Consider the following 20,673-nt stretch of genomic DNA (forward strand, 5'->3'; position numbering starts at 1 on the left):
CCACAGGGGGTGCCCATGGTCCCTGGGGTGCCCAGGCTGCTCCACACCCTCACACCCACCCCAGCCACGCCTCAGCAGCTTCCTCTGTCCACAGGCACCTTGCAGCTGCCTGAGCCAGCTCAGAGGGACAGCAAAATGTTTGCAGAATATTTATATTTATAAATAAAGAGCAGCAGCACAATCAGTTGTGTTGTACTGGCAGCAAACTCACATGGGTGCCACTGCAGGGCCTGGGGGTCCCCTGGGTGCTGAGGGGCTGTGGGGAGCCCCACGACGCCACTGATTCTAATTTGATTTTCACTGTATGTGTTATCCATGCTGTAAGCAACGCCGTGTCCCTGGACATGACCCTTTGTGGTGTTTTTGCAAATTCATATTAATTCCACCTGAACGTGAGGAAGAACTCTGTGCAGGTGACCACGCACTGGGACAGACTGCCCAGGCTGTGGAGCCTCACCCACTTGTGATATTCCCATTCTGTGCAATGTGCTCTGGATGGCCTCGCTTGAGGAGGGAGGTGGGACCAGATGATCCCACTGTCGTCGCTTTCAACCTCATCCACAATGTGATTCGAGTTGGTTTTCACTAATACCTTTGCCAGTGATCCACCAGCAGGCAGTGAGTGGAGGGGGTCTCCCCTGCAGGTGAGATTGTTCCATATGCTTGGGCACCATCTCCTGGAGAAATGCCTGGCAAGGAAAGGAGCTGGATGGGTGAGCTGGGGCTGACCTTTCCATCCCAGCTTACTGGAACACCAGGAAAAGGTGGGCTGCCTGTGCAGGTGTGCCCTGTGGAGCTCTGCCTGCCAGCTGAGTCCCTGGCACTGAGTTTGCCAGATCATCCCTGACCAGAGCACAAGAGAAATTGTGAGCACATTGGAAGAATCCCCAGGAACAAGGAGCAAAGGCAGACACTGTGAGAACTGGATTAAGGCCACTCCAGAGTGTTAGCAAAGCTGAGAGGAGAGAGAGGGTCCAGAGAGTGGGGACTTGCAAGGCCTTTGGGAGTTCCCTTGGTGCACTGAGTGCCTCCCAGCCTCCAGAAACTCATAGACCCGGGAATATTTTATATCTACTCTGTTCTAGACCTTTTGTCATGACATATTAACACTCTGTGGTTCATGCATTTATTCTGAACCTGCTTTCCTGTTCGTGTGGGCTCTCCTGGAACACAACCACACTCACAGTGCCCAGCTGGTGACACAGGGAGGGGACATGTGGCAGGGGTGAGAGCAGCGGAACAGCTATCAGGGTGAGGTAAGGAGAGAGAGATCATTCAACAGTTAAGTCATGGGCAAAACACTTGACTCAGGAAAATTAATTTATTACCAATTAACAACCGAGTAGGACAAGATGAAGTAAGAGGATCAGTCAGGAGTGGAGCCCAGGTAGGCAGGGATGCCAGCAGCTGCAGTGCTGGGGGTTTTGGAGACTGCTGGTGACACTCAAGAGGTGCCAAAGAGTGTTGGGATGCCCAGTGATGCTGGTGAACACCAGGGCACATGCAGGTCAAAGCCAGCACCAGTGGCGATGCCAGGCACGTGGATTTCAGGGCACACTCAGCATCCATCAAAGGCTCCCAGCGCAGGCGTTTCAGACTTACTGGTGTTACTGGGGCGGGGGGATGTAGCCCCTGGCCCTGTAGGTGAGATGGCCACAGGCTGGAGCGTTTCCCAGGGCGTTTCCCAGCAGCTCCCAGAGCGCTGCCTCACTGCCTTAATTGCCCCCATTGTCGCAGTCCCAGTGCTCAGGGGTGGGGCTCACTGTGTGAATGGAGCTGACAAAGGTCTGAGGATCCCCTCCCAGCGCTGGGAACCCTCGGGGGATGGTCCTGGAGCCGCCCAGCCTGCTCCTTCCCAGCACATCCTCAGCCCTCTATTCAGCCCTGTGATCAGTGCTGCACCCCAGGGCAAGGCTCGGTACCCCTCAAGGCTCAGGGGTTTCACCTTTCCTTCCACCTGCACACTCTGTGCCCTGCCCCACGTGCCTGGGGCTGCCCTGTGTGCCCAGTGCTGCTCCCCAGACCCGCAGGGGTGCTGGCACACCTGGATCCCTTCTCAGGTTTGGAGGTACAGGGTTATGGGGTCTGGGCGCCCAGAACATGGATCCTACCAGCTTCCTGCAGGCACTCCTGGCACAGTTTCCTCCCCAGCTAGGGCAGATGGGGACCCCCAGAGGTTACAGGAACGTGGGGTGGGCACAGGGGAAAGGTGGGGGGACAACACCCAGAGGTTAGAGGGCACAGGGGAAAGGTGGGGGGACACCCAGAGGTTACAGGGCACAGGGGAAAGGTGGGGGGACACCCAGAGGTTAGAGGGCACGGGGGAAAGGTGGGGGGACACCCAGAGGTTAGAGGGCACAGGGGAAAGGTGGGGGGACACCCAGAGGTTACAGGAATGTGGGGTGGGCACAGGGGAAAGGTGGGGGCACCCCTTTGGCGAGCCGAGAGTGACGAGGGGTGCCCAGGCCCCAGGTCCCTCTCTACCCTGCCAGGCTCTGTGCACCCGGGGCTGCACGTGGCCCGGACACAGGGCCCGTGGGGACACAGGACGGACTCTGCCCGGTGACGCAGGGGCAGCCATGCAGCAGGGCTGGGGCACCCTGGCCACTTCCCCCCGGACCCGCAGCCACCTGCAGCCCCTCGTCACCGCTGTCCCCAGGGATGGCGCTGCCCGGCCGGCCCCAGCCGCTGACCCGTGCGGTGCCACCGGCCCTGCCACACAGCCCAGCTGCCCGGCAGGCTGCCCACCGAGCCGTGCTTCCTGCTGGGCAATGATCACCCCGGGGTGGCAGCGGGCGCTGGGCTCCCCCTGCTCGGGGCACACGTGCGGGGCTGCGTGTGCACAGACACGGCTCAGCCCTGCCTGTGCCACCCGGCTGGGGGGACCCTGCACGACCTCCTGGGCACCTCCTGGGACCCTGCAGGACCCCCTGAGCTGCCACCACTCAGCTGTGGGTGGTCCTGGTGGGAGCTGGTTCAGTGTGGCCCCTGCTGGGGCTGGTGCTGGTCTCACCCAGGGCAGGCCCCAGCCCAGTTCAGAGCTGGAGAGGCACTGAGCCTCGCCGGAGTGCCAGCCCAGTGCCAGCAGCTCCGTGCCCGCCTGTTGCTGTGCCTGGCACAGGCTGGTCACGCTGGTCACACAGCTGTGCCACATGTGGGCCAGACCCACACCCATGCCAAACCGTGTCAGGCTGTGCTGGAGCCCAGCCTGGGCCCTCGCCCATGCCCGTGCCACACCAGAGCAGAGCCCACACCGGTGCCAGATGTGCCCGAGCCCAGCCAAGGCCACACCCGTGCAGGGCTGAGCCAGACAATGCCAGGGCAGAGCACACGTCTGCGTCAGGACGTGCCACACCAGCGCTGGCCGTGCCAGAGTCCAGTCAGCCCAGTGTCGGGCTGGGCTGTGCCGTACCGGGCTGGGCCGGGCCATGTGGAGTGGGTGCCGGTGCCGGGCGGGGTGTGGGTGCCGGTACCGGCGTCGGGTCGGGCCGGGCCATGCAGTGCCGGTGCTGTACCATGCCGCACGGGTACGGGAGCCGGTACCGGTGCCGGGCTGGGCCATGTGCTGCGGGTGCCGCACCATGCTGCACGGGTACCGGTACCGGTGTGGGTGCCCGTTCCGGTGCCGGTGCGGTACCATGCTGCACGGGTACCGGTACCGGTGCTCGTTCCGGTGCCGCACCATGCCGCACGGGTACCGGTGCGGGTGCCGGTGCCGTACCATGCCGCACGGGTACCCGTACCGGTGCGGGTGCCGTACCATGCCGCACGGGTACCGGTGCCGGTGCCCGTTCCGGTGCCGTACCATGCCGCACGGGTACCGGTGCCGGTGCCCGTTCCGGTGCCGGTGCCGCGCCATGCCGCACGGGTACCGGTGCCGGTGCCCGTTCCGGTGCCGCATCATGCCGCACGGGTACCGGTGCCGGTGCCGCACCATGCCGCACGGGTACCGGTGCCGGTGCCCGTTCCGGTGCCGGTGCCCGTTCCGGTGCCGTCGCTCCGCCCGGCGCGCACCGGGCGCGCACGTGGTTCTCCGGCGCGCTGCCCGCGCGGGAGGGCGGGGCCGGCGCGGGCTCCGCGCCGGGCGCTGCCCAATGGCGGCGCGGCCTCGCCCTTCCCCTGCCCCAGCGGGCCAATGGGCAGCGAGGGCGGGGCGGGGCCGGCGGGGGCGGGCCCGCGGTCACGTGGGGGCGGAGGGCGGCGTTAAAGGCGCCGGGCGCTGTGGCCGCGTCAGTCGCGGCGGCGGGCACCGGGCACCGGGCACCGGCCGGAGGGAGGGCAGTGGCACCGCGGGGCACGGCACGGCAGCGAGGCGGCACCGCACCGCACCGCATCGCATCTGCGGCTTCCCCTTCAGCGCGGCGGTGAGCAGCAGGGGCGGGCGCGCACCCGCATGGCGGCGGGAGGGGGCGGTGGCGCGCGGGAGCGGCCGTTACCGGCGGCGGGAAGGGCCGGTTCCGGTGCTCGCCCTGCTGAGCGGAGCTCTGTCCTTCCCGCAGGATGAGGAGCGGCGCGGACCATGGCGCGGCGGCCGGCCCCCAGCCCCTGCCACCCGCGGGCCCCTAGGACGCCCCCCCGAGCCCTATAGCGACTCCTTTATTTAATTTTGTACCTAATTTATTAACGCCTCGCCCCGCCCTCCCCCCCGCCATGGAGCCGACCCCCGCCGTGCTCGCCGCCCCCATGGCTGGCTTCCTCTGGATGCTGGTGCTGGGTTTCATCATTGCCTTCGTGCTGGCCTTCTCCGTGGGGGCGAACGACGTGGCCAACTCGTTCGGCACGGCCGTGGGCTCGGGGGTGGTGACCCTGCGGCAGGCCTGCATCCTGGCCAGCGTCTTCGAGACCGTGGGCTCCGTGCTGCTGGGCGCCAAGGTCAGCGAGACCATCCGCAAGGGTCTGATCGACGTGGAGATGTACAACTCCACGCAGGGGCTGCTGATGGCCGGCTCCATCAGCGCCATGTCCGGTGAGCAGCGGGGAGGTCGCAGCGCCGCGTCCCTGGTGCCCCGGGGGTGGCTTTCTTATCGGGCTGCTTCTCCTCCAGGGTCTGCTGTGTGGCAGCTGATGGCTTCGTTCTTGAAGCTCCCCATTTCTGGCACCCACTGCATCGTCGGGGCCACCATCGGCTTCTCGCTGGTGGCCCGAGGGCAGGAAGGTGTCAAGTGGTCTGAGTTGCTGAAGATTGGTAAGTGCAGCTGGCAGGGCCACGCCAGCCATGGATCCTGTGTCTCCCTGGGCCTCCTTTCCCAGCAGCAGGGTGCTGATTGTGCCTCTCACATTCTAGTGTTGTCCTGGTTCATCTCACCCCTTCTCTCGGGCATCATGTCTGCTCTCCTGTTCTTCCTCGTCCAGAGGTTCATCCTCTGCAAGGTAAGGGCTGTCTGCCCTGTTTTCGACTGCTTTGGGCTGCTCTCAGTGGGTTTGTTGGCTGGCTTGTGGTCACCAGGGCTTCTCCTGGCACATCCAGCAGTGTTGGCATCAGGGGAGCCCTTTGGGAGCTGAAGATGTGGGAAATGGGGCCTGTGGCCACTCCACAGAGTGGCCTTGGAGCTGAAGATGTGAGAAATGGGGCCTGTGGCCACTCCACAGAGTGGCCTTGGAGGGTTTTGGGGCACCACCTCCCCTCTGGAACAGGGGGGTTATCTTGCCTGGCTTCAGCAGGAGCAGCCTGTTTCCCAGTAATGAAGTGGCTCAGAATTGATAAGAGCAGAGCTGTCAGCTGGGCTTTTCCAAAATCCTGGTGTAAGGATTTTTTTTTTCCCATGGGGTGGCCTGCAGGTGAAGGTAGTTACCACAACCATGGCATTCCTCAGCTAGGAACAACAGAATTGTTCCTGAGGCTGGGGAAACCACATTCCTGAGACCCCCAACTATGCAGAGAAACTCCAGCATTTTCTCCTGCATATCTGAGGTTAAATTCCTTTGGGTTTTACCTCTAGTGATTGAAGAGATGTTAAGATCTTATCGCTGGCAGCCTTTAAAACAGCTCAGCAGCAGCACTGTCACAGTAACCTTGTGTAACCAGCCTCCCAAAGCATGGCTGGCCCTGTCTTGGTGCTCCATGCTGGCATTCAGGGAGGCTTGGTGTGCTTGTCCTGGTGCCAAATCCCAATTGCTGGGCAGCAGTGGGGATTAAACGCCCCTGCTGCTGCCGTGAGGGCCCTGCTGCCAGGTATGTGGTCAAATAAGCTCCTTTGTGACTAATGGACTTTTTATTTCGTTCAAGTCGGCTGGAAAGGGGTAAAAGCTTTGAAAGTTCTTGGGGGGTTGGAAGAAGAATGTAAGTGGAGGTGGCACTTTGGGGAGCCAGGGAAGGGGTTCAGGATGGCAGATAGAGATGGGTTGTTCCAGGTTTGGGATTGCTGGGGTTCCACGTGGGAGGGATCCAGGTGTTGTGCTGCCTCCTGCCCTCCCATCCCAGGGAGCTGATCCCTGAAGGCTTTTGGGAGCTGTCACCTGCAGGTGCCTGAGGGCACAAACCCCTTGTGCAGAGAATCTGTTGCTGGCTGCTGCACAGCCCCCAGCCCTGCTGTGTGTTTTTGCAGGCAGATCCTGTTCCCAACGGCCTGCGAGCTCTGCCCGTCTTCTACGCCTGCACCGTGGGCATCAACCTCTTCTCCATCATGTACACTGGGGCGCCCTGTAAGTGCACAGCAGAACGCTTCAACCTGAACTTTGAAATGCTTTCCAAAGCCTCCATTAAATGCACGATTTACCCCTTTTTTGCTTTACAGGGCTGAGATCTCCTAGAAGGCGGCTGGCCTGTGCCGGTTACGGAAGGCGGCCGGCTAGCCTGCACTGTCTGGGCTAGGTAGTTGCCCATCCAAAGAGACCTGCTCAAACTAAACTCCTCCAGACCTTTCTCCTTAGACTTCCCAGCACTGCCCAATAGCATGGCTCCCCCTTCTCTTACCTGTGCTAAAACTCGGGTATCTGCTGGCTGCCCAAGAGGCTCTTCAGTGCAGTGGGGCTAGGAGCAGGAGTGGGGCTGCACCTCCTGGTTCATCCTGTCCCTAAAAACAACCTAATTGCTCTTGCCCAGAAGAGCTGGCCCGTGTGCTGCAGAGTCTGAGCTTCAGGTGGAGAAGCCCAGCTAGGATGCTGTGTTGCAGGGGACAGGTCACGAGCAGGGCTGAGAGAGGGCTCAGCAGGGATGGTGGGTTTGCCCGTGGAGCCAGAGGCTCTGTCACCTCCTTGTTTGCTGGCATGACTCGGCCTGAGCTGTTTTCTGGTGTGAGCGTGGGTTTCCTGTTGTGGAGGAGCCTCTGGAGGTGGGATGCGGGCAGGCAGTGCTGGCTCTGGCAGGGTTTGCTCTGTAAACAGTGCCTGGAAAATTTTTTGGAGGGATGTCAGCTTCCCCTTCCCAGCATAGGGGAGAGGAGGAGAGGCCTGCAGTGCTGCTGCTGGGGGCACTCGGCATGTCCAAAGTGGAGCTGTGTTTATCCTGAGCCCTGAACTGCTGAGTGAGCTCTGGGTTGCTTAAGCACAGGGTTTGCAGGCTGAGGTGTCTGGGCTGCTTCAGGAGCAATAAGGCACTGCCTGCAGCAGCAGATGCAGGGTTTGGACAGTCACAAGCACCTGATGCCCCACCTGGGCCTGTGTGATGCCAGTCCTCTGCTCAAAGTCAGGCTGCCTGTGAGAATGCTCCTAAGTGGGTCATGTATCACCTCAGATGCCATGAAGCCTGAATTGCCACTGACTCCTGGAGCAGAAGAGCTGCCCTCCCCAGGGGGAGCAGCCCAGTGTCCACGTCCTCTCCAGAGCAGGGAAGCAGCACTGGTGCTGCAGCAGCCACACTGGGAGGTGTTTTTTCCTTTGACATTGCAGCAAATGAGGAGACAGGAGCTGTGTGGAGCACGCACCACCCTGCACAGGGTTTGCCTGGGGGAAGGGGCCTGCAGGGTCAGCTGCTGATGGGGATGTGACCTGTGGGGCTGGGAGCATAGCTGGGCTCTCAGCGTGGTCAGTGCTGCCTTCCCAGCAGTGTTTCTCCCTGGCAGGTGCATTAGCTCAGGGCTGCTGCAGGTGATGGAGTCCCCGTGCCTGGGAAAACCAAAGTCATGTATCCAGGAGGGTTTTGCCCAGAGGTTTTCAAAGATCCGTTGTTTTATTTCCTAGTGCTGGGCTTTGACAAACTTCCTCTGTGGGGTATCCTCCTAATTTCGGCGGGGAGTGCTGTTGTCTGTGCTCTCGTCGTCTGGTTCTTTGTATGTCCCAGGATGAAGAAGAAAATCGACCGTAAGTACCACGTCCCTCTGCCATCCTCGGGGAAGGGCTGGCTCTGGCTAACCCATTTCTCTTCCCAGTGGGAGATCCCATTAGCTGTTATTAGCAGAATCCTCCTCCTCCTCCTCACTCGGGGATTAAGCTGCCCTGAGTCACCGGGGCACTCGCCACGCCGGGCTCTGCCTGCTCCCAGCCAGGCACCCAAACCCCCCCAGGAGCAGCTGCTGGGCTGCTCAGCAGGGTCTGGGGCTGTCTGATCTGCAGGGTGATCTCTCCTGAGGCTGTGGGCAGAGTCAGGCAGCTTGTCCTGCTCTAATAGAGGAGAAGGCAAGAGACAACGTGGCTGTTGTAACCTTTAATCCTCTCATACCTGCTGAGCAATCCTTGGCCTGGCTGATGCAGATCACAAGTTTAAAGCTGACGAAATCCTTGCCCTGTAGCAAAAACACCCAAAACACTCTATTGAAAGGCATCCAAAGGATCAGCCTGGAACTCTGCCTCTGGAGCAGTGCTTGGAGCTGCATGTGGTCCAGAATATCAATGATGTGTGCGAGCTGGGGCCTTGGGAGTTGGTGCTGAGGGGATGTCCTTGCTGTGCTGGTGTAATTGGGGTGTGACTAACAGCTTTATGGCTGCTCTTGACAATCCTCCAGCTGTTTAACTTCACTCCTGCCTGTGAGCTGAGGTGAGCTGGGCTCTTGTGCCTGTCAGCCATGCTCCCTGCCTGCCCACAGCATCCCTGGGAGGAGGTGGGCATGCAGGGGGAGACAGTTCTGCTGGGATGCCAGGATGAAGGGTTGATGCCACAGCCCAGCCCTTGAGGCAAACAAAGTGACAGGGAAATGGTCGTGTTTGTGACAAGAAGGTGGTTTTGGTTGTTGTCTGAAGGAGCTGACCTCATGTTTTCACCTGGAGAAAACATGCTTTTACTGTTAGAGGCGGAGCAACAGCCTCAGGTTCCACAGCTTGGTGCTGCTGGTTTGGCTGCCCAGGGTGGACAGGAAACCAGGCTGCCTTTGGGGGGGTGGAGACCAGCTCCTGTTTGGGTTTGTCGTCCACCAGTGGAAGCTGGAGAGGAGCCCAGGCTGGAGCTGCTGGGCTGGGAGAGGAGCTGGGCTCCTCTGGGCGCCTCTGTGTCAGCTTCAGGGGTCATAGCCTCTCCAGAAGTGGGTCCAGAGCATCCCGCTGCCCACAGGGATGGGACAAACACGGCCCAAAGAGGAACCTCTGCACTAGACATTACTGACATAAAAGCCCCATAATGGTGTTCACCACACCCCGTGTGGGTGGGGGTGTCTAAAAATAGGGGATGAGCTGGCTTAGATGGTTTGGCTGTTGTGCCCGGGACAAGGTGTGACTGTCCAGCACTTTCCAAAGTTCAGGATGTGGAGGAGCTGTAAATTTTATTTGGCTGCCATAAATCTGAGTGGCGAGGGGGTGTGGGCACGCTGCTGGCATTGGGTGCAGTGGTGGAAAGGGGTTTGATGGGCTGCCCCTCTTTGCAGGAGAGATAAAATCAAGTCCTTCTGAAAGCCCCTTGATGGAGAAGACCGTTTGCCCAAAGGAGGAGCAGGAGGAGGCCAAGATGCCCTTGGGGGATGCCAAGGGCCCTGCTGCTGATGCAGGGCCAGCCGTGCCCCCCCGGGCAGCCGGGGAGGAGAGGATGGTCTCCTTCAACCTGGGCGAGCTGGAGGAGGCCCCAGAGCAGGAGAGGCTTCCCAGCCTCGACCTGAAGGAAACCAGCATTGACAGCGGTGAGTAGCAGCGGGTGATTGGGGCTGGTAAAGGCTCCCCCAGCCCGGGCTGACCCTGTCACCTGCTGTCCCCACCGGCAGGAGCTGTGCGGCTGCCCAACGGCAACCTGGTCCCCCTGAGCCAGGCGGTGGGCCACCAGCTGGGCTCGGGGGGCCAGTACCAGTACCACACTGTGCACAAGGACTCCGGCCTCTACAAGGAGCTGCTGCACAAGCTGCACCTGGCCAAGATGGGGGACTGCATGGGGGACTCGGGGGACAAGCCCCTGCGGCGCAATAACAGCTACACCTCCTACACCATGGCCATCTGCGGCATGCCCCTGGACTCCCTGCGCGCCAGGGACCCCGAGGAGGGGGAGAAGCTCAGCTGGTCTGTGGTGGACACCAAGAAGAGGGTCCGCATGGACAGCTACACCAGCTACTGCAACGCGGTGGCGGACGCGCAGCCGGCGGCGGACGTGGACCTGAACACAGCCCAGGCAGAGCTGGGCGCCGCGGAGCGCAAGGGCAGCAGCGGCTCCCTGGAGGAGTGGCACGAGCAGGACAAGCCGGAGGTGTCCCTGCTCTTCCAGTTCTTGCAGATCCTCACGGCCTGCTTCGGCTCCTTCGCTCACGGTGGCAATGATGTCAGGTCAGTGGAGTTGGTGGGAGGCTGCTAGCTGGGGGGTAGTGCTCACAGAATCACAAAATAATTTGGGGTGGAAGGGACCTTAAATATCTTGTTCCATCCCCATGCCATGGACGTGTTCCTCTTGGCCAGGTTGCTCCACGTGGTGTCCAACCTGGCCTTGAACACTTCCAGGGATGTTCTGTCTTGCCAAGAGCCTCTGGCCCTCTAGACCAGGTCCTCTTTCTCTTCCAGCAATGCCATTGGGCCCCTGGTTGCACTCTTCCTGGTCTATCAGACGGGCGATGTGGCTACCAAGGTGGCAACTCCCATCTGGCTGCTTCTCTATGGGGGTGCAGGCATTTGCATTGGCCTGTGGGTCTGGGGCAGGAGAGTCATCCAGACCATGGGGAAGGACCTGACTCCCATCACACCATCCAGGTAAGGGCTCCCATGGAGCAGAGGGGAGGTTCCACGCAGCCTGAGAGCTGCCTTCTGCTCCAGGAGCCCCTCTGCGTTCTCTCTTGGGGGTGTGGGTGGTGGAGCTGGGGTGTGAGTGCCTCCAACACCTTCTGCATCCTCGGGGGTTCATCCGTGGGGCTGGAGAGCCATGCTGTGCTGCCCTGAGCTGAGCCCACGGTGTTTTGGGGTGCGCAGTGCCCCTGTTCTGATCTGCTCTCTGTCCCTGCAGCGGCTTCAGCATCGAGCTGGCGTCGGCGCTGACGGTGGTCATCGCCTCCAACGTGGGCCTCCCAATCAGCACAACCCACTGCAAGGTAGGAGGGCTAGCAGGGCACGGCTTTGGCTCCGTGCGAGCGCAGTGTTCCCAAATCTTGGTGCCCAGAGGGCTGAGCTGTGCGGGGGGCTCTGGGCCAGCAGCCACTGTCAGCTCCCAGCTCCGCCACCTGCATGCCAATGTGAGGTGGCAGCGGCTGCCCAGCCTTGGGGTGGGTCCCTGGGGCACTCGGGAGAACAAAACCCCTTTCATGGTCCCCTAGGCTCTGCCAAGAGGCCATGGGAACCCCGCTGCTGCGGGATCCTGGTGCTGTCACCCCTCTGGGCTGGCAGCTCCTTGTGCTGCGAGGCCGGAGCAGGAGCTGGGGTGAAGGAGCTGTTTGGGGGTGTGCGGGTGGCTGCTCTGGTGCTGAGCCCGGGCTCCTCGTGCAGGTGGGCTCGGTGGTCTCGGTGGGCTGGCTGCGCTCCAGGAAGGCCGTGGACTGGCGCCTCTTCCGCAACATCTTCATGGCGTGGTTCGTCACCGTGCCCATCTCCGGCCTCATCAGCGCTGCCATCATGGCCGTCTTCAGGTTCGCCATCCTGAAGGTGTGAGGGGCACCAGGGCTCCCACTGCTCCTGCTTCCCACTGCTGTCCTCCCCGGAGGAGCCACCGAGGCTGCGGGGTGGCGGCCGCGCCCATCCGCGCATAGTGCTGTCACTGAAGTATATATATATCTATTTTTTTTTTTAAATATAACTGTCTTGGCGCTAACGTTGTGGGGGTGCACTGCCAGGGCTGCACGTGCCCCCAGGTGACCCCCCTGGATCTGCTGTAGCTGTAGATAAGCAGTTACTGGGGGCCGCTTTCTCACTTGTAGCGATCCCCTGGCAGTGATTTCTTTGGGAAGGACGGAGGTCGGTCCTTGCCTGCCCTGGAACAAAGGGCTGGGGAGTCGTGGGGTGCCCCTCTCGCAGGCTGTGCAGTGTTCAGCTTTGCCTCCATTGCCTAGTGCTGTGGACACCATCCTGCTCGGGGGCCCTGGGGGCTGCCCTCTGGCCCCCTGTCACTGCTGCTACCTCGGACTTAATAAAGATTTCCTTCGTACGCCAGCGCTGCCTGTGGTTCTGGGGATTTGGGACACGCTGGGGGCCCCAAACGCTGCCCCACAGCTTTGGCGCTGTGCCCCAGGAGCGAGCTGGGGACAAAGATAAGAGCCCCACGTGCCCCGTGTATCACGGGAGCGGCTGCAGCCAGCGCAGCGCCGAGGTTATCGCTGCCCCGCACCTGGGGGCGGCTCCTGCCAGCCCCACCGCGCTGGGCAGAGCTGTGGGTGTGTGTCCGGCCCTTATCCGGCCCTCCGCAGCCCCTCCGAGCGCCGCGGGTCAAGGCCGGCCCGGGGCCCCGCGTCACCGGCCCGGGGGTGTCGCAAGAGGGGGCACCGGGCAGGGGTCGCTCCCTCGGGGCGCCGCTCCTGCTCTGAGCGCTGCTTTGGTGCTCGTGGGGCAGCCCCGCGGGCGGGGGTCGCGGTGCCCCCCGGGGGCTCCATCCTCCCGCTGTCCCCGGGGCCGCTGCCGGTCCCTGACCCCCGGTTAATGATTCGCCGCCGGGCAAACAGCAGCCCCGGGGCAGCGCCGGGAGCCCCGGCCCCGCTCGGGGAGCGCTGCCCGTGTGCGGGGAACGGGCGGGAGGAGGTGTCCGTACCCCGGGGGGAGCTCGGGGGTGATGTCCCGTCCGGGGGTGGCTGTCCCGTTCGGGGGTGATGCCCTGTCCGGGGGTGACTGTCCCGTCCGGGGGTGATGTCCCGTCCGGGGGTGATGCCCTGTCCGGGGGTGATGTCCCCTCCGGGGGTGACTGTCCCCTCCGGGGGTGATGTCCCCTCCGGGGGTGGCTGTCCCCTCCGGGGGTGATGCCCTGTCCGGGGGTGGCTGTCCCCTCCGGGGGTGATGCCCCGGCTCCGCGCAGCCCGAGGCGGGGCCGGGGGGCGGTTCCGCCTGGCCCCGTTAAAGCGGCGGCGGCCAGCGGGGCCGGAGGCGGTGGCGATGGGCAGCGAGGGCCAGCGGGGCCCGGCGGCGGCCCGGGGCCCCGGGCACGGCGACCCCCGGGCCCTGCGGAGGGACTGCCAGCACCGGTGGGCCGGGGACCGCGGGGACGGGCGAGCAGGGGGTGCGGGGTGGGGGCTCGGGCAGGAGCGGGACCCCCGGGAAAGCCCCGGGGGTCAGGAACGGGAGGGGACCCTTGTCGCACCGGGAGGGGGAGAGGCCCTGGGGGGACAGGTCCAGACAGGGGTTTAGTGTCCCCCCTCCCTCCTGCAGCTCCATTCCCAGCTCCACAGCCCGTTTTTCTGCTCCAGTAACTTGCTGTGGGGGGCCCTGGGCTGGGATGAGCACACAGCCCTTCCAGAGCACTGGCTGGGACAGGGAAACACGACCCCATCTCTGCCTCTGTGCCACCCCCCAGCCCTAAACCTCACCCCATAACTCCCCCCGTGGTCACCCCCAGGATCTTCGTCAACCGGAGCCTGGCGCTGGAGAAGATCAAGTGCTTTGGCTTTGACATGGACTACACCTTGGCCAGTGCGTTTTTGGGGGGGCCCTAGGGCAGGGGGGGTTCCCCCAGCCCCTGCCCACATCCCCCTTTCCCCCTGCAGTGTACAAGTCCCCTGACTACGAGGAGCTGGCCTTCGCTCTGCTGCTGGAGCACCTTGTTGCCATCGGGTACCCTCCTGAGATCCTTGCCTACAAATACGACCCCACCTTCCCCACCCGGTGGGTTTGAGGGGTCCCAGGGATGGGAGAGGAGGGGAAGGAGCCCCCCAGGCTCTGACAGCTGTGTGGTGCAGGGGGCTGGTGTTTGATGCCCAGTACGGGAACCTGCTGAAGGTGGATTCCCACGGGAACCTGCTGGTCTGTGCCCATGGCTTCCGCTTCCTCAAGGGGTGAGTCTGGGATTTCACCACCCCCGGGGCACGGGGAGCTTGGAGGTCCCTCAGGGTGGAGTGCAGCTCCATGCTCCCTCCCCAGAGCCGAAATCCTCCACTATTACCCCAACAAGTTCATCCAGCGGGATGACATGAAACGCTTCCACATCCTCAACACCCTCTTCAACCTCACAGGTGAGTGAGAGCCCCCACTGCCCTCCCACCCACCCTGGGGTGCTGTCCCGCCCTGCACCCCCTCTCACAGCCCCCTCCCTCACAGAGGCCCACCTCTATGCCTGCCTCGTGGACTTCTTCACCAACTGCTCCAGATATGTCAAGTAAGAGGGAGCTGGTGGGTGGGGGGCTTGCTGTTGGGTGTGGGTGTAAATCCTGGGGGGAGCTCCCCCCAGCAGGGCAGCCCTTTCACCCCTCCACCCCTGCCTGTTGCAGCTGTGACACCGGCTACAAGCACGGGAACCTCTTCATGTCCTTCCGCAGCATGTTCCAGGACGTGCGCGAGGCCATGGACCACGTCCACCTCTCTGTGGGTGCTCTGGGCAGGGGGCTGGGCTGGGCTGGGCTGGGGGGCTTTCCCCACCCTGGGAGCTTTTGGCCAGCCCCACCCCGTTCCTCCTGCAGGGCTGCCTCAAGGAGAAGACGCTAGAGAACCTGGAGAAATACGTGGTGAAGGATGTGAGTTGTACAGCCCCAGGGACCCCTCCCTGCTCTGCTCAGTCAATCCCTGTGGCCCCCCCCGTGCCCCCCTCACTGCTTTGCCCCTCGCCAGCCCCGTGTGCCGCTGCTGCTGAGCCGCATGAAGGAGGTGGGGAAGGTGTTCCTGGCCACCAACAGTGACTACACCTACACCGATGTGAGTAGGGGTGTCCCTGTGCCCCCCACCACGTCCAGCCTGCCCTGCACGGGGGGCAGAGGGGCCGTGTGGAGGCACAGGCAGGGCCTGCCTTCCCTGGGGGCAGCAGTGGTGATGCCAGCTGTCCTTGCAGGCCATCATGTCCTACCTGTTTGACTTCAGCAATGACGACAAGGTGAGTCTGTCCCCAGTGTGGGCTGGGTGGGTGTCGCAGCAACAGGCCCCTAAATGAGATCATAATTAGCATTGGCTCCATGATTCCAGAAGGCTGATCAATCACTTTATTTTACTATACTGTTTTACACTATTAGGAAACCCATCATCCTTCCAGACAGTCCAATACAGCTTTTCCCAGCTTAGTTTGAACCCAAACACCACCACCATTGGCCAGTTAAGAAATGACCCCTTGGTAAACACATCTCCATAGCACATTCCACACCTTCACAACAACACGTGCAGCAAGCGAAGAAAAGAATTGTCATTCTTTTCTCTGACCTTCTCCCAGCCTTCCCCAGCACAAGACCTGGGAAAGCTGGGAATTCACCAGCCTGCTGCTCCCTGAGGGAGAGCTGCAGCCTCAGGTGGGGGGCACAGGGTGCCACAGCCTCCTCCTGCTCACCCCCTCCCTGGCACCCACAGGCTGACGTCCCACGGCGCCCCTGGAGATCCTATTTCGACCTGATTGTGGTGGACACCCGCAAGCCCCTCTTCTTTGCTGAGGGCACCGTCCTGCGCCAAGTGGACACGGTGAGCACCTCTCCCCTGCTGCAGGGCTGGCTGGGGTGGTGGGCACTACTGAGGCACAGAAGAGGCTCCTGTGGGCACAGCAAGGTGGATTCCTGGCTGATTGGGCACCAAGCAGGCACAGGTAACAGTGTCCCCGTCCTCTTGTCCTGCAGGACACGGGGAAGCTGCGCATCGGGACGTACACGGGCCCCCTGCAGCACTGTGCTGTGTACTCCGGTGGTAAGCACCCAGCTGGGCTGGCTGGGCTCTGTGGGCAGCAGGGGGGACGTGCCCACCCCCCTACCTTGACCCCCGGCTGTCACAGGCTCCTCAGATGTGGTGTGCGACCTGCTGGGTGTGAAGGGCAAAGACATCCTCTACATGGGGGACCACATCTTTGGGGACATCCTCAAGTCCAAGAAGCGGCAGGGCTGGCGCACCTTCCTGGTGGTGCCCGAGCTGGCCCGTGAGCTGCAGGTCTGGACGGAGAAGAGCGGTGAGCAGGGCTGGGGGCACAGACTTTGCCATGCAAGGGGAGGCGGCCTGGAGCCTCCTCCACCCCTCAGTGGGCCATGCCCGACCCGCTTTGCTGGTCGTGCTGGGCAGTGGGAGGTGCTCCTGCACTGAGCTGGCCCTGTCGCCCTTGCAGAGCTGTTTGAGGAGCTGCGGAGCCTGGATCTCTTCCTGGCCGAGCTGTACCAGTGAGTTGTTGGGGTGGGAGACCAGCAGGGGTGGGAGCACCTGTGGGGAGCCCTCCAGGTGAGCCCTTAGCTGGGTCTGCTCCCTTCCAGGCACCTGGACAGCGGCAGCAGCGAGCGCCCAGACATCAGCTCCATCAAGCGTCGGATCCAGGTGACACCCAGGGCGCTGTGCCTGCTGGCACACAGCTCAGCTCAGCCCCCTGCCAGCTTCCTCTGTGGAGGGCTCCCCAGGAGCCGCTGGGTGCCCTGACTGTGCTGCTGCACCCCCAGAAAGTCACGCACGAGATGGACATGTGCTATGGGAAGATGGGCAGCCTGTTCCGCTGTGGCTCGCGTCAGACGCTCTTTGCCAACCAGCTGATGCGTTATGCAGACCTCTACGCCGCCTCCTTCATCAACTTCCTCTATTACCCCTTCAGCTACCTCTTCCGGGCACCCCCAGTCCTGGTACGCAACCCCCAGGCCCTGCTGGTCGCCCACCGTGCCTCAGTTTCCCTCGCTGCCTGAGGGGCATGGGGCTGGTGCCAGCCTCTCTCTGGGAGCCCTGTCCACCCCCTGCAGATGGCCCACGAGTCAACGGTGGAGCACTCTCGCCGGGACTCAGCGGACGTGGCCACTGCCCTCCCTCCCTGGCTGGCCCAGCGTGGTGACCCCCACCAGGTGGGTGGCAGGAACTGGGGGGCAGAAGGACATGGGCATCCTGACACGCTGATGCCCTTGGGGTCCTGCGCCCACTGAGCCCTTTCTGCACTGCCTCAGGTCCCCCAGGACTCAAGTGGGGAGGAGGAAGCTGATGGAGAAGCCTGAGCACACCCCAAGTGCTGCCATGCTGCCCACGGGAGGATTCAGTGGCCCTGGACCACTTGCACTCGTGGCCAGCTACCACCTGTGGTGGCCACAGGATGGCTGGTGGCCCTGACTCATGGTCACACCTGTCCCTGGCAGCTGGGACCTTCTCCTGACTCTGCCCAGAGCCAGGAGAGGCTCCCCCCAAGCCTGCTAGCTCCTGCCCCTTGAATTCACATCTGCCTGGTGCCCCTTTAGCTCATCCCTCTGCCACCAGCTCAGTGCCAGCGTGGGGGCATGCAGCAGCAGGGTGAACAGCAGTGCCACTGCTGCAGCATCCCTGGCAGCCCCACTGCAGCAGCTGGGCTCCCAGCAGCTTCAGCCCCTGCCCCTTTAGCCTCTGGGCCTGGCCATGAGCACTGCAATGCTGGGTGGATGGGGAGGGGCTCTGCAGGTGACTCCTGCTCCACTGGAACCCCCTGCACCTGCTGTTCCTCTTTTCTTCTTTCTACCCTTTTCTATTTATAAAAGAGACACAAAACTCCTGGTACCGCAGAGATATAAAATTGGTTTTAAAGGCAAACTGCTTTGTCCCTGCACGTGGGAGATGAGAGAAAGGGCAGCCCCCAAATCCTTGTCCAGCAGCTGGGGCAAGCACAAGCCCCTAGGGAGAAAGTGGAGCCCTGAGCTATCCCCAGCTCTGTGGTGATCACATATCCTCTGAACACAGAGGGACACAGCCCTCCTAGGATTCTCTGGGAAGCTGTGAGAAAGCTCAGAGAAAGAATGAAAACAATGATCATCTCAATCTCTGCCCTTGGCAGGCAATCTCTGTTTGTCAAAGATGTTTACAAGAAGGAACTGTCCCTTCTTGACTAGTAGGTACGAGAAGATTCCTAAAGGCCAATCAGGTCCACCATTGTTTCTATAAGAATTATGGATTTCTAATAATAAAGTGCTTTTTCATGCCTTCTGGTGCTGGAGTCTCTGTATCATCTTTGTCTGTCCCCGATATCCCTTTGGTGATACACCTCTGCTCTGGGGCTGGGAGGATCGGTGGGAGAGGTGTGCTAATCACATATAATCTGAACAGAGAGAGACACAACTAGACATAACTCCCCAGTATTTTCCTGGGAAGCTCTGAGAAAACTTAAAAGAATTAAAACAATTATTATCTCTCCTTCTGCACCTGCTGTTTACAGATAGGATTTTCCACAGCGCGCTATTCTCCATTCACCAATAGCGTGAGAGCATTTTTACTCTAAAACAAATCAATTTGGGCTTAGCGAGTGGGGTTATAAAGCCACCGAGCGCCTCTGCCCGGTGAGCGGAGCCGCTGCCGCCGCCCCCGGTCACCGGCGACCCCTGCAGGTCCCTCCTGCCCTCCGGAGCGATGAACGCTGCTCCTGGGAGGATTTGTCCCCTTCCTGGGAAGGCACCGTCCCCGGGAGGCCGAGAACTGAGTAAGGAACGGGTTTTCCCAGCACAGCAGACTGTGTGCCTCTCGGAGTGGGAGCCTGCTGAGCGACGGGTTTTCCTTAAAAATGAGGAACCAGCATTGCGCAGATGAACAAGCGATTGTTTCTGCGTGGAGGAACCTGCTAACTCCCACGAGACGCCCTGTCTCTGATCGAGCACTTTGCGATAAATCTTTTATTTCGGGCCAAAAATCACGGACTCGCAGCGGATGCGAGCGATGCCTTTGATGCAAAGGCTTGGGAGGACCTCGGTTATTGTTTCTAAGCGCGCTCCCAAGGGCTTTACTGCTCTTTGGAGACGCATTTCTGAAGCCTTTTTAAGAAAAGACCCCGGGCAACAGAAAAGTGAGAAACCCAACATGTTTTCCGCCTGCGATGGCTCCGGGAGCCGTGTCCGTGACTGGCACGGACCATCCCGTTCCATCTCCTCCGGCTCTCCCCGCACTGCTTCCAGCACTCCCTGCCCCGCACGGACTGGAGGGCTCGCCCTGCTCCGGACGGTGTTCCTTCGTTTCGACCGGTCCCGAGCCCAGCACCGGCGGCGAGAATCCGCCGGGTGCCCTTGGCGAGCTCGGCTCGGCTCGGCTCGGCTCCGCTCGGCTCGGCTGTGCCGCTGTTCCGTGCTTGGCAGCGGCTCCGCCAGCGCCTCCTCTCCGGAGAGAAGCCGGCGGATTCGCAAAACCCCAAATCCAGGGTGCAATTTGATATTCCCGGGCAAACCTCGCCTGTTTGCCAACACGGACCGGCGGTCCTGGAGAGAGAGCGGGGAGGAGGAGGAGGCGTTCTGTCAGGGAGTCCATCCCTTCAGCAATCCTCCCTCCGCCCGTTTTGGCATGGGGGATTGGGGGAAAACAGATCAAACACGTCTGGGCCCGACGGAGAAATCGCTGCAGCCTGCCATGGCCAGGCCAGCTGCCTTCTGAGAAGCAAAAAAAAAAAGAAAAAAAAAAAGAAAAAAGAAAAAAAGGGACACCGTCTTCATAGAATTTGGTTATAAAAGGAATGCAGAGACCTTCTGAAGACTGGGGGTTTTGTTCCTGTCCTGGACTCAACGACAATAGGAGAGGAACTCAGGATGCCCCTTAACATCATCCCCAACACCTTTTCATTCAGGGCATCAACCTCCCCACAAGCTTTCACTCATAAAAGACTTGGACTCCATTTTCAGCAGGGTGGTGCTGGCTCCCCCAGAGCTGACACTTACCTACGATCTGCAGCTGATGGGGTCCTTGGAACACGCCCAGCCTGCATGCCACCTGCCTTCAGCAGCTCTGCTTCAGGCTGATCCCTCCTGCTTCTCAAATCATCCTCAGGGACACGAGTTTTGGAGTTGTGTATGCTGTGAGACTGGTGTTGGTGACCTGTCCCTCGGGATGCTGCTGTGTGTCCAGGAGCCACCACCTTCATGTCCATGGCCTCTTCAACCATGGGCCTTGGCCATGGCAAAGTGACTCTGGAGTTCAGGTTGGATTTCAGGTTTGTGGGACTTGACCAAGGTGGGAGGCTTGGTGGGAAACCTTCTAACAGGGGGAGACTGGCTGTGCTTGAGGCTTCCCCCTGGAGCTGTGCCAGGCTGCCTCACAGTAATACTTTCTCCTTGCTTTGTCCCTGGGTTTTTATGTGTCATACTATTAGAAGCAGGAAGGAACTGAGAGGGCTGCAGTGGCTGAGTTGTGTTACTTGTATTTTGTGACATGCTCCTTGATTCTGGCAGGGTTTTCCTGAATTTTGCTTGCACTCGTGGCCAGCTACCACCTCTGGTGGCCACAGGATGGCTGGTGGCCCTGACTCATGGTCACACCTGTCCCTGGCAGCTGGGACCTTCTCCTGACTCTGCCCTGAGCCAGGAGAGGCTCCCCCCAAGTCTGCTAGCTCCTGCCCCTTGAATT

At 61.4% G+C, this 20,673-nt stretch overlaps 3 protein-coding genes across 3 annotated transcripts in view; all 3 read left to right on the plus strand.

Moving 5' to 3' along the window:
- LOC135287195 (uncharacterized) overlaps positions 1–380 on the plus strand; it is a 5,225-nt gene extending 4,845 nt beyond the window's left edge. Inside the window, exon 4 of the mRNA XM_064400556.1 lies at positions 1–380. This exon is cut by the window's left edge and continues 359 nt beyond it. The gene's annotated coding sequence lies outside the window, so the exon portion shown is untranslated.
- A 3,822-nt stretch (positions 381–4,202) lies between these two features.
- SLC20A1 (solute carrier family 20 member 1) lies at positions 4,203–12,414 on the plus strand. The gene is made up of 11 exons (XM_064400242.1): positions 4,203–4,364; positions 4,500–4,966; positions 5,045–5,185; positions 5,285–5,370; positions 6,546–6,642; positions 8,119–8,238; positions 9,732–9,980; positions 10,062–10,611; positions 10,843–11,028; positions 11,279–11,363; positions 11,755–12,414. The coding sequence occupies exons 2-11, from the start codon at positions 4,651–4,653 to the stop codon at positions 11,914–11,916; spliced, it is 1,992 nt and encodes a 663-aa protein (XP_064256312.1). The 5' UTR covers positions 4,203–4,364; positions 4,500–4,650; the 3' UTR covers positions 11,917–12,414.
- Positions 12,415–13,233: 819 nt separating this feature from the next.
- LOC135286984 (cytosolic purine 5'-nucleotidase-like) lies at positions 13,234–18,283 on the plus strand. The gene is made up of 18 exons (XM_064400243.1): positions 13,234–13,433; positions 13,805–13,878; positions 13,953–14,070; positions 14,145–14,240; positions 14,326–14,417; positions 14,503–14,560; positions 14,673–14,766; positions 14,862–14,915; positions 15,010–15,093; positions 15,227–15,268; positions 15,733–15,840; positions 15,993–16,059; positions 16,145–16,315; positions 16,469–16,520; positions 16,611–16,671; positions 16,791–16,967; positions 17,082–17,180; positions 17,280–18,283. Exons 1-18 carry the CDS (start codon positions 13,249–13,251, stop codon positions 17,325–17,327), a joined length of 1,680 nt encoding a protein of 559 aa, XP_064256313.1. The 5' UTR covers positions 13,234–13,248; the 3' UTR covers positions 17,328–18,283.
- The last annotated feature ends 2,390 nt before the right edge of the window (positions 18,284–20,673 follow it).

Source organism: Passer domesticus, chromosome 28, assembly GCF_036417665.1.
Source record: "Passer domesticus isolate bPasDom1 chromosome 28, bPasDom1.hap1, whole genome shotgun sequence".
In the NCBI taxonomy this organism is placed as follows: Eukaryota; Metazoa; Chordata; class Aves; order Passeriformes; family Passeridae; genus Passer; species Passer domesticus.